This window comes from Salvelinus fontinalis, chromosome 3 (assembly GCF_029448725.1).
Source record: "Salvelinus fontinalis isolate EN_2023a chromosome 3, ASM2944872v1, whole genome shotgun sequence".
In the NCBI taxonomy this organism is placed as follows: Eukaryota; Metazoa; Chordata; class Actinopteri; order Salmoniformes; family Salmonidae; genus Salvelinus; species Salvelinus fontinalis.
Window position 1 is genome coordinate 27289200 of NC_074667.1, and position 18101 is coordinate 27307300.

General features: G+C 45.1%; 1 protein-coding gene across 2 annotated transcripts in view; it reads right to left on the minus strand.

Annotated features, from left to right (window-relative positions):
- Nucleotides 1-543: 543 nt before the first annotated feature.
- Nucleotides 544-18101, minus strand: part of LOC129842408 (protein bicaudal D homolog 2-like) — a 49216-nt gene continuing 31658 nt past the window's right edge. The window contains exons 2-8 of one of the 2 annotated variants that reach the window (XM_055910968.1): nucleotides 17160-17372; nucleotides 10740-10892; nucleotides 9736-10194; nucleotides 8071-9075; nucleotides 7707-7858; nucleotides 4480-4723; nucleotides 544-3173 (exon numbers count right to left, since the gene is read on the minus strand). In XM_055910968.1, coding sequence (XP_055766943.1) covers nucleotides 3171-3173; nucleotides 4480-4723; nucleotides 7707-7858; nucleotides 8071-9075; nucleotides 9736-10194; nucleotides 10740-10892; nucleotides 17160-17372 — 2229 coding nt within the window. In that variant the 3' untranslated portion in view covers nucleotides 544-3170. Of the gene's footprint in view, nucleotides 3174-3199; nucleotides 4724-7706; nucleotides 7859-8070; nucleotides 9076-9735; nucleotides 10195-10739; nucleotides 10893-17159; nucleotides 17373-18101 lie in introns of those variants that run through there. The other variant, XM_055910957.1, reaches the window with a different exon arrangement.

Consider the following 18101-nt stretch of genomic DNA (forward strand, 5'->3'; position numbering starts at 1 on the left):
CCGGAAATTCCGTGATACATTGTGTCTTATTTTAGACCGACAGTAGTACATTGAATAGTAACCATGAAGTAGCCTACAGTATCAATATGGCATTTATTTTATTGAACGTTGAATTGAATTAACATCCATATTATCTATTAAAAAAGTTTTACTAAAGAAATTTGTTATAATTTGATCTCGTTTTTTAAAAATATTTATTTAACTAGGCAAGTCAGTTAAGATCAAATTCTTATTTTCAATGACGGCCTAGGAACAGTGGGTTAACTGCCTGTTCAGGGGCAGAACGACAGATTTGTACCTTGTCAGTTTGGGGATTTGAACTTGCAACCGGTTACTAGTCCAACACTCTAACCACTAGGCTACGCTGCCGCCGCATGTTTGATTTACAGTAGGCCTCAATTTCCCAATTTGACTCATTTTAGTCCTATGCTATTATGGCAACAATTATTTTTTTTACAAATGCATGTTGGAAAACTTCCTAAATTGATACACAGACTATTTTAGAGGGAGACATAGAATGACCAAAGCAGAAATAGACTTAGATAGGATCAATATATATGTTTTAATAACCCCAACACCACCACATTAAGTCTGAAGTTAAGTTTATACTATTAAGCATGCACCTTGCCAGTGCAACATCATCATCATCATCATCATCATCACATAGGTAAGTAGGCTACTGGCTTCTATTGAGCGTTCCACTGCTTAGACGTTGCCAGATCTTACAACGCCTGGATAGGTATTTTACCTATCAGCTAACCACATCATTATGTTATAGCAATCTGTCAGTCGATGACATGGCATGCAACGAACCAAGCAGTGGAACACGACCACCATCTCCACCCAAAGTCCCTTGAAGATAACATGGAAAATGACATCAATATGGTATCAATATGCCACTAATCATAATCCACATTATTGACAATACCAACATACATGACATTGTTTAAAATAAATACAAACAAGTTATTTAGTACAAAGATAAACTCAAATTGGATCAAGATTGTGAGTAAGTAGTAAAACATAACAATAGCATCAGCAAACAGACGGCATTTTTATACCTTATTTCCATATTGATACTGCGTTTAATTGCACTTGTGAGAAAAAAAATGGAAAAAAAATCATAAATGTAACTTTTATTGCATCAACAAAGCTGTGAATTAAATGGCACTGCAGAAGGTGTTGATGACTTCACTTCTTCTGTTTGCTGAAGTCACAACAACTCTATTAGAGGACATACAAAGGGCTAATAAAATTGCATTAAAACAGACAAAGAAATGATCCTCCAGACTTGTCAATTCTATATTGACATTGCCTGACCTTTGCCATACACGCTAGAGTATAAATAAGTATGTGCATTAGTAATCTCTCAATCAGCCACTGTTGTAAATGCCTCGAACCACTAACTCGGCAGCCAAAGTTAACAGTTATAGTATCGAAACGTTTAAAATAAGTTTTTTCTTTATAATAATAGCACCCTAAATTTGCAATTCTGAACATTTGGAGGATCACAGAATCACTTCAAAGAATTCACCACAGTTCCTATTATTTTCCTCAATCTGTAATGACTGGGGTCAAAACCTCTCACCCAAATTCCTTCTCAAAGACATTGAAAACATAAAAAACGAAATCTAGCTTCTCTTTTGTGGACAGAAAGGCACTACTAGTCAAAACTAAGACCAGAAGGTAGAAGAATAAGGCGGGAAAAAAGCCTTCTTGAACATCCAGCTTACCGGTTAACTTTTTTGAATCACATTATAAAAATTTGCCAGGCGGTCATTGTAAAGAATCATTTGTTCTTAATTGACTCACCTGGATAAATAAAGGTTAAATAAAACATCTAAATACATGAGAAAAGATTTAAAACAAAAGAGAGAAAGGACCCATTCCAATCAAGATTTCCATCCATGTTCTTGCAGAGAACTTACATTAGCCTGGGAGTCCCACTGAATATTGACCCCAGGGAGAACTGTAGCAAGTCACTTTAGTTCCTATGACTTTCCTGCCTCTGATCTTTCTCTACAAATAAATATAAATCAACACAGGTTTGCTCTCCATGGAAATTCTATTATGAATGCTCCAATTATCAACAATTATTAAATGCAACAAAAAGCTTATGAACACCTCACACGTTCACTGAGTTACAACAAGCAATAAAAGATAAATAAATACATTAAAAGGGCGCAGTCATCCGGGTAGCCGATTAAACTCAAATCCATGATTTACGATGGAGTTGAGCGGCGACTATCACATAAAATGATTACAGCACCCAAAACATAGCCCGTAATTACACGCGACAGTGGGTTTTTATGTGACGTTGGCGCTCCAGTTCGCCAACACTAGTCGCCACTCAACTCCATCGTAAATCGTGGCGTTGAGTTGGAGTCGGCTATAGTCGGGGGAAAGACACAAAGAGTTATAATGGTATAGAGGTGGACAATGTGGAGTGAGTGACTGGATCACAAATGCGGGTCATACCCATAGAAATAGACCTCTATTGGTCATCATACCGAGGAGACTTTCTTGTTTACTGTAGCCGCACAGAGGGACAAAACCCCTGGGGGTTTCATGCGTGTCTGTAGGGGCCTAGAGCGTGTGTGTGTGTGTGTGTGTGTGTGTGTGTCAGAGGACGTGAGCAGAGTGGAGCGGAAGTGGAGCGTGCTTCATTTGGCTGGAGCATGGAGCAAATTTCGAAAACGTTGGACCGTCGGCCTTCTATCCCGCTTCAATTTCGCTCCAGTACCGCTCAGCCACGATCTCTGGGCATGCTCTGGCCAGCAGTTTTCATTTCCTTCATTATGTTCTTTTAATTATGCGTATTCTGTTGTATTTATTTAGCCTACCCCACCACTAATGCAAAGAGATCTTGATATGAGTACATAGTCACAAAAGTAGATGGGGGTGTTTGTTAAATCATTCTTTTTAAACAGAAAACGAATGGAGCGAATTTGGAGTGGCAGAAGACTGCTCCGTGAGCAACGAGTGGGATCTCTGACCGCTCAACTCCGCTCACATACTCTGGTGTGTGTTTGCACTCAGATATCAAAGTCCTCGCATTACAGCAGTGTGTGTCTCTGACATGGGTCTCAGGCCACGGGGGGGGGGTGTACTGAATTAATCATCGGCAAGGTGACTGTCAACCTTTGAAGGGGCCACTGGGCTTGAATAAATTACTGTAAAATGGAGAGAAAATAAGATAACATTAAAATCTGAAAGTTGATGATTATCATTTGGTCAGTATTCATTTGATACAATCTAATTTCATAAAATCATTCCCTGCGTTAGTGGCATTGGTAAGGTGGGGGAGTCAGTGGGGTTAGCATGGTAAGGGTTAGTCGTGCACAGTGGACCATGATGCAACTGGCTGCAGGAAGCAGAAGACTCACAAGTATGGTACTCAACATGCAGGTTAGGGATGATCATGAGTTATGAGGTCAATGTAAGTTACACCAGCATACAGGTTTCTGGTGACAGGTAGGAGAAGATGAGGAGGATGGGGCAGACATGGATGACTGGATAAGGGTTATAAGAGGGTTGGAGTGTACGGAACAGATTTACTCAGTCTTCACCTTACTCTGAAAATCCTCACTAAACATTTCAAAACCACCAGGCTAATTCCCACAAAACAAGCCCATATATCATTTAAAAAAATGCATATTCCTTAATTAGGGTTTGTAACTAACCCTCATTTAGAAGTGCTCTACTATTTGCCTTTGTAATGACCATTGCCCTACAATCTGTATTACATCAAGTGCCAGGGAACTTAATCTGTAAACCCAATGTGCCACACCACAGTTATCACTTTGTGACATCACAGCAAAAGTGATATCACAAGTGCTTAGCCAGTGCTCTTTTATTTAGCAGCTACGGTACATTTCATTGCACTGTTTTAATGGTCCCCGAATGGTATGGACCAGACGGAAGCAGCAGAGGTCATTCTGCAGCCTGCACTGCTGCCTGTCTGAATGAAAGTTATTAGCTTACTCAGTTACACTTTACTTGAAGCCTTCGTCATAAGAGCTACACTGTCATAAACATGAAATAACAGACATAACAGATTATGTTATGTACACACGACTGCTCTGAACTCTGACTGTTAGAGGAGAGCTGATAGCAGTAAATTCTACAACCGTGCCAACATTCTGCCACTCCGTGAGCATTACTAGCAGAAAAGGTATGCCTGAGCCAAGCTAGCATCATGCCATGCTGGATATGAACACATAGCTATCACATTGTAGTAAATACAAGCACACCGTTAGCCATCACTGTCCTAGTCACAGCAACAGCCTTGACAGAACCATGCTGGTGAAAATCAGCAGTGCAAAGCGTGATGAGAGGTTAGAGGTTATGATGGAGGTTAGAGGTTATGATGGAGGTTAGAGTTCAAAGGTCAAAGTAAATCTCGCTGCAGAGGACCACGGGGCCTCCCAGGATGCCGCTGGGCTCGGGGAGGACCCTGCAGGAGCGTCTCTGACTTACATAATGATTGGCCGATGCCCCTTTGCCCCGCGCCAATGAGGAGGTTTTCCCCCGCCCGCCCGCCGCCACTCCCCCGCCGCGGCGCGCCTGTTCGTGGTCAAACTCTAGGTCCTCCAGTCGCTGGGTCAGGGCCAGCTTCTGCTGGATGGCCATGCGGAGTAGGGAGTTCAGGGTCTTCTTCTCATCCTCCGCTGCAGCCAGCTGCCTCTGCATGTCATCCAGCTGGGTCACATACTCGTCACACCTGAGAGGGTGAGAGAGGAGGGGGGAGGGAGACAGAGAAAAAGAGAGATAAAGAGGGATTAAAGAGAGAGGGCGAGAGCAAAAGAGAGACAGGAATAGTGAGAGGGGAAAATATTAGTCAAATGAAAACCAAATAAGGAACTTATAATTTTCTCCACCAGATGGCGCACATCTTTTCCTGCTGCCAGTCGGTGCATGTTTCCTCCATTCAGACTCAGAGACATTTTCCAGATGCTGTCAGGAGGAGCCTGCCAGCAGCCTCTGAAACTCTTCAGTATTACATCAGACAGCTCCCACAATGCCCTGTCTCTCCCCCACACACATGCAGCAGACACGGAAGAGGAAGTGAGACACCCCACTCGCTTTTTTTTCTTTTTTTCCCCCTGGTTCGATGAAAGTCAATGAAGTAAGTAGACCAGACCCACCTGCTATTGCATTGGTGTCTATGGGAGACACCCCCAGTTAAGTAGACCGGAACTGACCATTTTTATCATTGGTAAACGGCTTAAGTGAACCATCTTCATTTATCCACCATCTTTGCATGCAGCCTCTGGCAGAAACACAGCTCCTCAACAACCTAGAATCTCATTCAGGGCCGGCGTTATGGGCGTGTTTTAGGGAGCCTGACCCGCCCTAATGTACCTCCTTGCAAGTCCAAATCCAATAAAGTATTGATCATTTATTTGACCGAGCCGCGCGCCGACAGAAAGACGCATCAATCTCAGGTAAAGCATCCGAGCGAGCGTAAAAGCACCCCTCAGTCTCAGAATATGTAGACCATCTATCTGATGCTTTTCCGGAAATGTATTAAATGTATTGAAAATAAAAAACTGAAATATCACATTTACATAAGTATTCAGACCCTTTACTCAGTACTTTCTTGAAGCACCTTTGGCAGCTATTACAGCCTCAAGTCTTATTGGGTATGACGCTACAAGCTTGGCACACCTGTATTTGAGGAGTTTCTCCCATTCCTCTCTGTATATCCTCTTAAGCTCTGTCAGGTTGGATGGGGAGCATCACTGCACAGCTATTTTCAGGTCTCTCCAGAGATGTTCAATCGGGTTCAAGTCCGGGCTCTGGCTGGGCCACTCAAGGACATTCAGAGACTTGTCCCAAGGCCACTCCTGCATTGTCTTGACTGTGTGCTTAGGGTCGTTGTCCTGTTGGAAGGTGAACCTTCACGCCAGTCTGAGGTCCTGAGCGCTCTGGAGCAGGTTTTCATTAAGGATCTCACTGTACTTTGCTCCGTTCATCTTTCCCTCAAACCTGACTAGTCTCCCAATCCGTGCCACTGAAAAACATCCCCACAGCATGATGCTGCCACCATCATGCTTCACTGTAGGGATGGTGCCAGGTTTCCTCCAGATGTGATGCTTACATTCAGGCCAAAGAGTTCAATCTTGGTTTTATCAGACCAGAGAATCTTGTTTCTCATGTCTGAGAGTCTTTAGGTGCCTTTTGGCAAACTCCAAGCGGGCTGTCATGTGCCTTTTATTGAGGATTTGCTTCTGTTTGGCCACCCTACCATAAAGGCTGCAGAGATGGTTATCCTTCTGGAAGGTTATCCCATCTCCGCATAGGAAGTCTGGAGCTCTGTCAGAGTGACTATCGGGTACTTGGTCACCTCCCTGACCAAGGCCCTTCTCCTCCGATTGCTCAGTTTGGCCGGGTGGACAGCTGTAGGAAGAGTCTTGGTCATTCCAAAATGTATTCAATTTAAGAATGATGGAGGCCACTGTGTTCTTGAGGACCTTCAATGCCGCAGAAATGTTTTGGTACTCTTTCCAGATCTGTGCCTCGACACAATCCTGTCGTCTCGGAGCTCTACGTACAATTCCTTCGACCTCATGGCTTGGTTTTTGCTCTGACATGCACTGTCAACTGTGGGACCTTATATAGACAAATCATGTCTAAAATCAATTGAATTTACCACAGGTGGACTCCAATCAATTTTAGAAACATCAAGGATGATCAATGGAAACAGGATGCACCTGAGCTCAATTTTGAGTCTCATAGCAAAGGGTCTGAATACTTACGTAAATAAGGGATTTTTTTATATATATATTTTTTTATAAATGTGCAAACATTTCAAAAAAGCCTGTTTTGATTTTGTCATTTTGGTATGGTGTGTAAATTGATGAGGAAAAAAGAATGGAAAAGGCTGTAACGTAACAAACTGTGGAAAAAGGGAAGGGGTCTGAATAGTTTCTGAATGCACTGTATCTATATATTATGCGTGGTAATACTTTTGAACAGATTTCTAAAATTAAAATCACATGGAGCTGATTTTCTGGTCTTTTTACAGTCATTTATGTAATTTATGGGGGGAAATAAAATGGGGAACCCTGCATGCAATATGGCATATGAAACGAGAAAACCTAGCGATTGCAGGAAATGAGTCTCATCTCACTGTAATGTTCTCCGGTCGATTTAGAGCTCTCAGTATGAAAAAATACTAAATACTTTTGTAGAATTGAAACAAGACCACTTCCTCTTGGTCACAGAGGGACGAAATTACTTTTTCATAAAGCTGAAGTTGTAACGAGTCAGCAGGCATTTGAATGACGTCTCTGAGTCTCTCAGAGGAAGCTGGGCAGAAAATGCTTTGTTGTCAGTTATATGAAATCCTGCCAATTTTGTACTGTCACTAAGTATATTTATTATAACATTACTAAGTATATCATATTTATTTTACAGTTATGAGAAAGGTGAAATATTATCGTAAGTCTTTATAATTTCATTGTTACTACATGGAAAGTATTTCAATCATTTCAAGCCCCATTTTCCCCACATTTGTTGAATAGAAGAAAAAAAAAAAGAATCACATGATTTTTCATATTTTCATTTTTGTACTCGTGATAAATTACTTTTGGGTATGTGTATTTAGGCGGGAAACTACATTTTCACATTACATTTAAAAGCAGACTTCTGATAACGTAAGTGTACCGATAAGCTCTTAGCGTGTTTCTACTAAGCCTTACCTTGTAGCAAACATGGCCCGTAATGAGGTGAAGGTGGCAGCGTCCTCTTTCAGGCCCTTGAGCTCATTGCGGAGCTTCAACATGGTCTCGGTCACCATGGTCTTCTCGTTGTCGTATTTACTCTTCAGGTTGGCCAGCGCCACCTCAGCCGTCTGCAAAGTAGGGTAGAATACTTTATTGTCGATTTTATTAGAATGAAGGGCAGAGGTCAAAGTCACAGGATTAGTAAGACCTTATGCTAATATTAACTCTGAACTTCTACACAAAAAGTAAATACTCTCAACTACTGTTAATTTCATACTGTATCGCCTCCACTTTTAAACAGTACTAACTGCTCATGTTTTGGCAGAAAAATCACACACACCTGTTTGTTGGCCTTGAGCACGGCCCTCAGGGTGGCGATCTGCTCTCTCTTGGTGCTGAGCAGAGACTTGAGTTTGAGGATTTCCCCCATGCAGGCCTCCTTGTCCTTATCGGTCACAGTACCCAGCTCCATGGAGGCCATCCTCTGGCGGCTCAGCTCTGTGGTGCGGTCCACCGCCTGCTGCAGGTGACGGATCTGGTCCCTGATGATGGCAACTAGGTTATAGATGTTCATGGGCTCTGAACGGGACTCTGGGGTGGCTGGGTCACTGGCTTCAGATTTATTGGATTCAGTTTCAGGAACCAGCCCGTTGGAGAGCAGAACATGGGACAGATGTTGTGTCTTCCCCTCTCGGCTGCCCCTGCCCCCTATACTGGCCTTGCCTTCCTTATAGTAGTCGAGCATGACCCGGCTGGGCGTCTCGTTGTTGCACATGCACACGTGGTTATAGAGGTTGGCCAGCTCCTCGCTGAACGTCACCAGTTCGTCCTGCGCCACGTTCAGGCTTCCCTGCGACTCGCCAACCGCTTCACTCACTCGCCGCAGATCCTTCTCCAGCCTCGTCACCTCCTCGTGCTCCTGCCGGCTGGTCTTCTCCAGGGAGGCCAGCTTTTCGCTCAGCCCTGCCACGTCGCTCTCCAGGCGGACTCGCTCTTCTTCGTACTGGCTGCGGCACGACTGGTACTCGGCTTTAAGTGTCTTCAGCTCCTGTCTGAGCTCCCCGGCTTCGGATACGGCGATGGTGTACTTACACTGCAGGATCTCAGGCCCGTTGATGTCCAACTCGTAGTAGTCCCCGTCACCGTCATCGCGGCTGTCTCGCTCTTTCTCGCTGTCCAGGGCCGAGTGGCGCTCCTTGCTGGCCTGGAGTTTCCTCATGGCACTGAGGTTCTCAGTGAGGCGTCCCACCGTCTCCTGCTGCTCTGATAGAGTCCCGTGGGCCACCTCCAGCTGCTTCTGGGACTCCTGCAGAGAGGAGAGGAGCGCCGCCTTCTCTCGCTCCACCTGGAGAAGACAGACACGGGACACGGTCACACAACAGCACTGAGAAATGTCTGCAACACTATGTTACAGTCCTATTTTAGCTTGGTGTTTATTACTTTTGATTGATAAATTAAGTAACAATTATATAGTTACATGTGTGTTTTTTTTCTTCTTCTAATCTCTATGTAAATACCAGGTAAATATCTGGCTCTAAAATGAAGTGTAATCCAAAACGCCATATGTGGTGTGAGACACTGTAGTGTGAGATACTCACTCAATAACTTCACACAGTATTTATTCACCAGCAAGTCAACAGTGCATGTATAAGAGAAGTAGCCTAGTCAGTCCATGTAGCCCATGAAGTCCCACATAGGGCTCAATTGATTAGTCTTTGACTAGGCCACTAAGGCCAGTATAGGTAATCAATGTCCCTAAATGGATGAACACTGTGTTCCACAATGCTTAATGAACTTTCCGGCCATAAGTCAGAGAAGTGTTCACAGCTGCATGTAAGCCTATCTATTTTCCAGGCAACACTTACAAACACAGCTCAATAATGCTAATTATTACTTTATTGCTTTACCAGGGACGCTGACACCTTGACCGTTGACTGTGAATAAAGCAAACAGGCTAAGCATTTTTACAGTCCTGCCTGCTGAAGCTACTATGTGGTCATCTTACCTGCATGAGCTGCTGCTTGAGTTTCTGGATCTCTGAGATGTTGAGTTCACTCAGCAGGTCATCCACTAGGCTGGGGGCGGGCCGAAGTTTGGCTTTGTTATCTTCGTTGCCGTCGGCGGCCACCTTGGCCAGGCCGTTCTCGTAGCCGCGGAACGAGTCATCGTGGTTCGGCTCGTTGGTGGCAGCAGTGGGATCCTCGCTGAACTTGAGTCCGTCCAGGGAGACGTTGAGGGAACTGTGGTAGTATGGTAACAGGTTGTCCCCAATGGTCATGTGGTGGGACAGTTCTTTACGCAGGGCGGCCTTCTGCTCGCGCTCAGTCTTAATGGTCTCCAGAGCCTCGGTCAGCTGGCGCTCGGCGATCTCCCTCAGGCGCATGGCCTCCTCCTGCTGGCTGTGGAGGCACAGCGAGTCTTCCTCCAGGCGACGGATCTCATGCTTCAGACCCTCAAACTCCACCTAGAGATCACAGAGAAGCCACAGCACATCAGAGGAATCACTAACTAAATAGGGAGAATCCCCCTTACACTCATCACAAAAGCATATTTTTCTCTCATCCCCTCCAGTTGGTCCTTGTATCAATATCCTCATTCATTGGCCCTGGCTTTCGACTATCGAGCCTTGTCACTTTTTCACCCAAACATCTGAAGTGTATTGGCCAGTCTCTATAACTCTACAACCTTTACCGCTACCCATTACCCACAATAAGCCCTCATCCTCCCCTAATCTCCATACACAACAGCGCCCACTTCGTCCCCTACCCCAGAGGACTATCCTAGGGCAGGGGAGGCGGCAGGTAGTCTAGTGGTTAAGAGCGTTGGGCCAGTAACCGAAAGGTCGCTTGATCGAATCCTCGAGCCGACTAGTTGAAAAATCTGTAGATGTGCCCTTGAGCAAGGCACTTAACCCTAGTCACTCCTGTAAGCCGCTCTGGATAAGAGCGTCTGCTAAATGAATCCTCCCTCATACTTCCCCTCCCCTTGGTCCCTTCCTCTTCCTCTCACCTGGCTCTGTCGTAGCAGGGACACCTGTTTCTGCAGGGAGATGTTCTCATCCTCCAGCTCACTGTAGTCCTGCAGCAGACGTGCCTCCCGCACTTTATACTCTCTGATGTCATCACGCAGTTGGGTGCGCTGCAACTCTACCTGCTCAGAGCTCTACAGACACGGGGGGAGAGAAATTGGTGAGAGAAGAAGCGAAAGAGGAAAAAGTCATGTCAGAGAGTGCAACACAAGGACATGTGGGTTTGATAAAAATGCATTCCGTGGTTGTACTGTAAAGTCACCGCAGCGGGTGTTTCTCAATACGCATACTCCAAAGTATGCGAAACGGAGCACGGAGGGCACTTCTTGGATGCGTACTCCGTTTGTACATATTTTGAAGCATGCATCAATGCGAGCTTCAACGGAAAGCATGCACAAAAAAATTACACAAAATGTATTGAAATCAATGCCGGACAGTATTTTAGCTAAAAGGAGATAAAATGAACTCTGACTTCGGAATAAAATGTTGACCAATAACATCTCATATGTTCTGTGACCAAAATATTTAGTATATTACTTAACAAATACATAGTGTTAGTGTGAGTAGATCGCAAGCCCATGGTAAGTCAATAGGGCTAACTGGTTAGCTGGCTAGCTATCCATCAAGAATTGGTAGCTAGCTACCCATGAATAATTGACAGCTAGTCATCTACCTTGCATAACATTAGTTTTAGGTAGTTTTTGCCTAGCTGGCTAGCTAGATTATTAAGTGTGCTGGTTAAGTGTGCCTTGAATTCTAAAGAAATCACCAACAGTGTCACCAGCAAAGCACCCCCACACCACCTCCTCCATGCGTCACGGTGGGAACCACACATGCATGCGGAGATAATTCGCTCACCTACTCTGCGTTTCACAAAGACACAGCTTTTGGAACCAAAAATCTGAAATTTGGACTCATCAGATCAAAAGGACAGATTCCCACCGGTCTAATGTCCATTACTCGTGTTTCTTGGCACAAGCAAGTCTCTTCTTTTTATTATTGGTGTCCTTTAGTAGTGGTTTCTTTGCAGCAATTCGACCATGAAGTCCTGATTCACACAGTCTCCTCTGAGCAGTTGATGTTGAGATGTGTCTGTTACTTCAACTCTATGAAGCATTTATTTAGGCTGCAATTTCTGAGGCTGGTAACTCTAATGAACTTATCCTCTGCAGCAGAGGTATCTCTGGGTCTTTCTTTTCTGTGGCAGTCCTCATGAGAGCCAGTTTCATCACAGCGCTTGATGGTTTTTGCGGCTGCACTTGAAGAAACGTTCAAAGTTCTTGAAATGTTCCATATTGACTGACCTTAATTTCTTAAAGTAATGATGGACTGTCGTTTCTCTTTGCTTATTAGCAAACACAATTCTACAATTCACAACCTCTCTTTCGCCATCGCTATCCGGCTTGGATTCTCTGTCGACACGACCACGTCTGGTTTGCAGACGTGCCCTCAACCGGTGCCCTCAACCGGCCTCCGTCTGAGCAGACCCCCTCCGTCTGAGCAGACCACCCCCCCGGGCTACTAACTTTAAACGCGTGCTAGCTTAGTGGAGGCCTCACTACTCCATCTACGGCTGCCCCCTGGACACTATGATCACTTGGCTACATAGCTGATGCCTGCTTGACTGTCCATTAATTCACGGTACTCCATTCTGTTTATTTGTGTTTTATCTGTCGGCTCTGTGCCTTAACTCAGGATCTGTGTGTAGTTAATCCGACCCTCTCTGCCCAGTCGTCGCCATTTTTACCTTCTGTTGCTGTGTTAGCTGACTAGCTGCTGTTATTTCACCTGCTGTTTTAGCTAGCTCTCCCAATCATGACCTGCAATCACTTTATGCCTTATTGTATGTCTCTCTCTAATATCAATATGCCTTACATACTGTTGTTCAGGCTAGTTATTATTGTTTTGGTTTGCAATGGACCCCGTAGTTCCACTCTCCGTACCTCTGATACCTCCTTTGTCCCACCCCCCACACATGCGGTGACCTCACCCATTGAGACCAGCATGTCCAGAGATACAACCTCTCTTATCATCACCCAGTGCCTGGGCTTGCCTCTGCTGTACCCGTGCCCCACCATACCCTGGTCTGCACATTATGCCCAGAATCTATTCTACCACGCCCATAAATCTGCTCCTTTTATTCCTTGTCCCCAACGCTCTAGGCGACCAGTTTTGATAGCCTTTAGCCGCACCCTCATCCTACTACTCCTCTGTTCCTCGGGTGATGTGGAGGTAAACCCAGGCCCTGCATGTCCCCAGTCACCCTCATTTGTTGACTTCTGTGATCGAAAAAGCCTTGGCCTCATGCATGTCAACATCAGAAGCCTCCTCCCCAAGTTTGCCTTACTCACCGCTTTAGCACACTCTGCCAACCCTGATGTCCTTGCCGTGTCTGAATCCTGGCTTAGGAAGGCCACCAAAAACTCTGAGATTTCCATACCCAACTATAACACTTTCCGTCAAGATAGAACTGCCAAAGGGGGAGGAGTTGCAATCTACTGCAGAGATAGCCTGCAAAGTTCTGTCATACTTTCCAAGTCTATGCCCAAACAGTTCGAACTTCTAATTTTAAAAATTAATCTCTCCAGAAATAAGTCTCTCACTGTTGCCGCCTGCTACCGACCCCCCTCAGCTCCCAGCTGTGCCCTGGACACCATCTGTGAATTGATCGCTCCCCATCTAGCTTCAGAGTTTGTTCTGTTAGGTGACCTAAACTGGGATATGCTTAACACCCCGGCAGTCCTACAATCTAAGCTTGATGCCCTCAATCTCACACAAATCATCAAGGAACCCACCAGGTACAACCCTAAATCCGTAAACATGGGCATCCTAATAGACATTATCCTGACCAACTTGCCCTCCAAATACACCTCTGCTGTCTTCAATCAAGATCTCAGCGATCACTGCCTCATTGCCTGTATCCGCCACGGGTCCACGGTCAAACGACCACCCCTCATCACTGTCAAACGCTCCCTGAAACACTTCTGCAAGCAGGCCTTTCTAATCGACCTGGCCCGGGTACCCTGGAAGGATATTGACCTCATCCCGTCAGTTGAGGATGCCTGGTCATTCTTTAAAAGTTACTTCCTCACCATATTAGACAAGCACGCTCTGTTCAAAAAATGCAGAACCAAGAACAGATATAGCCCTTGGTTCACTCCAGACCTGACTGCCCTCGACCAGCACAAAAACATCCTGTGGCGAACTGCAATAGCATCGAAGAGCCCCCGTGATATGCAACTGTTCAGGGAAGTCAGGAACCAATACACGCAGTCAGTCAGGAAAGCAAAGGCCAGCTTTTTCAAGCAGAAATTTGCATCCTGTAGCTCTAACTCCAAAAAGTTCTGGGATACTGTAAAGTCCATGGAAAACAAGAGCACCTCCTCCCAGCTGCCCACTGCACTGAGGCTAGATAACACGGTCACCACTGATAAGTCCGTGATAATCGAAAACTTCAACAAACATTTCTCAATGGCTGGCCATGCCTTCCACCTGGCGACTCCAACCTTGGACAACAGCCCCGCCCCCCCCGCTGCTACTCGCCCAAGCCTCCCCAGCTTCTCCTTTACCCATATCCAGATAGCAGATGTTCTGAAAGAGCTGGAAAACCTGGACCCATACAAATCAGCTGGGCTTGACAATCTGGGCCCCCTATTTCTGAAACTGTCCGCTGCCATTGTCGCACCCCCTATTACCAGCCTGTTCAACCTCTCCTTCGTATCATCTGAGATCCCCAAGGATTGGAAAGCTGCCGCTGTAATCCCCCTCTTCAAAGGGGGAGACACCCTGGACCCAAACTGTTACAGACCTATATCCATCCTGCCCTGCCTAGCTAAGGTCTTCGAAAGCCAAGTCAACAAACAGATCACTGACCATCTCGAATCCCACCGTACCTTCTCCGCTGTGCAATCCGGTTTCCGAGCCGGTCACGGGTGCACCTCAGCCACGCTCAAGGTACTAAACGATATCATAACCGCCATCGATAAAAGACATTACTGTGCAGCCGTCTTCATCGACCTGGCCAAGGCTTTCGACTCTGTCAATCACCATATTCTTATCGGCAGACTCAATAGCCTCGGTTTTTCTAATGACTGCCTTGCCTGGTTCACCAACTACTTTGCAGACAGAGTTCAGTGTGTCAAATCGGAGGGCATGTTGTCCGGTCCTCTGGCAGTCTCTATGGGGGTACCACAGGGTTCAATTCTCGGGCCGACTCTTTTCTCTGTATACATCAATGATGTTGCTCTTGCTGCGGGCGATTCCCTGATCCACCTCTACGCAGACGACACCATTCTGTATACTTCCGGCCCTTCCCTGGACACTGTGCTCTCTAACCTCCAAACGAGCTTCAATGCCATACAACACTCCTTCCGTGGCCTCCAACTGCTCTTAAACGCTAGTAAAACCAAATGCATGCTTTTCAACCGTTCGCTGCCTGCACCCGCACGCCCGACTAGCATCACCACCCTGGACGGTTCCGACCTAGAATATGTGGACATCTATAAGTACCTAGGTGTCTGGCTAGACTGCAAACTCTCCTTCCAGACTCATATCAAACATCTCCAATCCAAAATCAAATCTAGAGTCGGCTTTCTATTCCGGAACAAAGCCTCCTTCACTCACGCCGCCAAACTTACCCTAGTAAAACTGACTATCCTACCGATCCTCGACTTCGGAGATGTCATCTACAAAATAGCTTCCAATACTCTACTCAGCAAACTGGATGCAGTTTATCACAGTGCCATCCGTTTTGTTACTAAAGCACCTTATACGACCCACCACTGCGACCTGTATGCCCTAGTCGGCTGGCCCTCGCTACATGTTCGTCGTCAGACCCACTGGCTCCAGGTCATCCACAAGGCTATGCTAGGCAAAGTGCCGCATTATCTCAGTTCACTGGTCACGATGGCTACACCCACCCGTAGCACGCGCTCCAGCAGGTGTATCTCACTGATCATCCCTAAAGCCAAAACCTCATTTGGACGCCTTTCCTTCCAGTTCTCTGCTGCCTGCGACTGGAACGAATTGCAAAAATCTCTGAAGTTGGAGACTTTTATCTCCCTCAACAACTTTAAAAATCTGCTATCCGAGCAGCTAACCGATCGCTGCAGCTGTACATAGTCCATCTGTAAACTACCCACCCAATTTACCTACCTCACCCCCATACTGCTTTTATTTATTTACTTTTCTGCTCTTTTGCACACCAGTATCTCTTCTTGCACATGATCGTCTGATGATTTATCACTCCAGTGTTAATCTGCTAAATTGTAATTATTCGATTTATTGCCTACCTCATGCCTTTTGCACACATCGTATATAGATTCTCTTTTTTCTACCATGTTATTGACTTGTCTATTGTTTACTCCATGTGTAACTCTGTGTTGTTGTCTGTTCACACTGCTATGCTTTATCTTGGCCAGGTCGCAGTTGCAAATGAGAACTTGTTCTCAACTAGCCTACCTGGTTAAATAAAGGTGAAAAAAAAAAAAAAAATAATAATAATTGAGCTGTTCTTGCTATAATATGGACTTGGTCTTTTATCAAATAGGGCTATCTTCTATATACCACCCTTACCCTGTCACAACACAACTGATTGGCTCAAATGCATTAAGGAGGAAAGAAATTCCACAAATTAACTTAAGGCACACCTGTTAATTGAAATGCATTCCAGGTGACTGTCATGAAGCTGGTTGAGTGTGCAAAGCTGTCATCAAGGCAAAGGGTGGCTACTTTGAAGAATCTCAAATATAAAATGTATTTTGATTTGTTTAACCCTTTTTTGGATACTACATGATTCCATATGTGTTATTTCATAGTTTTGATGTCTTCACTATTATTCCACAATGTAGAAAATAGTCAAATAAAGAAAAACCCTGGAATGGTTAGGTGCGTCTAAACTTTTGACTGGTACTGTATATCTAGCTGATAATTCTGAAGTACATCTTGTTTTGTCTCTATTGCCATTGTCCTGGCTGGAAGAACGTTCAGTGAATGGGGAGGTGCAGCGTGAGATAAAACAGTGGTGCTTCTCAAATGTGTTATGCGTTCTCCACACTCTTATCCACACAAGAATACACTCCAGAGAACGTCCTTTGAGAATGTACTCAGAGCATGAGAGTGTGCAGCATGGTAGTATGCATATTGAGGAACACCCAACACCCAGCTTATATGGCTGCATGCCAGTGGAAGTGTTGAGATGAGATCTTGGCAGCTTGTCCAATGTAATTAGGGAGGACCAAGATCCAGTTACCAGACTAGGCCATTGAGTGAGAGTGCCTACTAAAAAGATATGGTTCTCTTCGTCAGATTAGTGAGATACAAGAGTATTTCCACATTGAGGTTTGACCTCTCCATATTGACCATGTTTGTGTTTTTGGCAGGTCCTCCACCTTCCAGCTCACCTCTCTCATCTCCAGGGCGACGGCAGCCAGGCGCTCGTTCTCTGATTGGGTGCTAGTGAGGTCGGTTCTGGCAGACCGCAGGTCATTCTGCAGCTCCAGGACCATCTGGTGATATTGGGCCTCCTTACTGGCTGACTCCAACATCAGTGACTCCTCCCTGCTCTCCCCATCTGCAGCCACCTTCCTATGGGTGGAGTAGGCCTGACCAAACGCCTGGGGACAGGAGGAGAGAAAAATACATTGATTAATACTAGGACTGAAGTGGAACACCTTCCTAAGGGTGGAGTATGCCTGCCGAACGCCTGGGGACAGGAGGGGAGAAACATACATACGCATAGATTAGTTCCAGGACAGAAGTCACATGAGTACAAAACTGTGAGGAGAAGGGTGGACTTTGACCAGAACAAGTGCAGGACTCCAGTGAGCATGAGTAGTTGTGAGCATCATGACTGGTTGAGAGTCCTCAGCATTAGTGTTGGGATTCATTACTTGAAAAAGTAAATCTATTACTTGTTACATTTAACAAAATAATCACCTTACAATATTACTTTGCATGGAAAGTAATATTAGATATTACTTGTCATATTACTTTTTTATGCTGTCCAATCAGCACAGAGCTTCACTAAAGGCTATCAGATGAGTAAAGGTGTAGATGTTCCTTTAGTACTTCGTCATTTTCGCAATTTTGTTTGACTTACATGCATCCTTGATGATAAGTAATCCCTTTGATTATATGCCGTCTATTTCAATGCATTATTATATTTAGGATTTATCTGACAGTTTGAATTTGTGCCGCGGTCAGTTAAAACCTCTACGGGATCGGTGTCCCTATACCGGGACGGTTGTTGCTAATGTGAGTAGAATAACTTTGTAAGTAACAGCAAACTTCCCAGGACATACGCATGTCTTATATGTGCAGAAAGGTTACATTCTAATTCATCT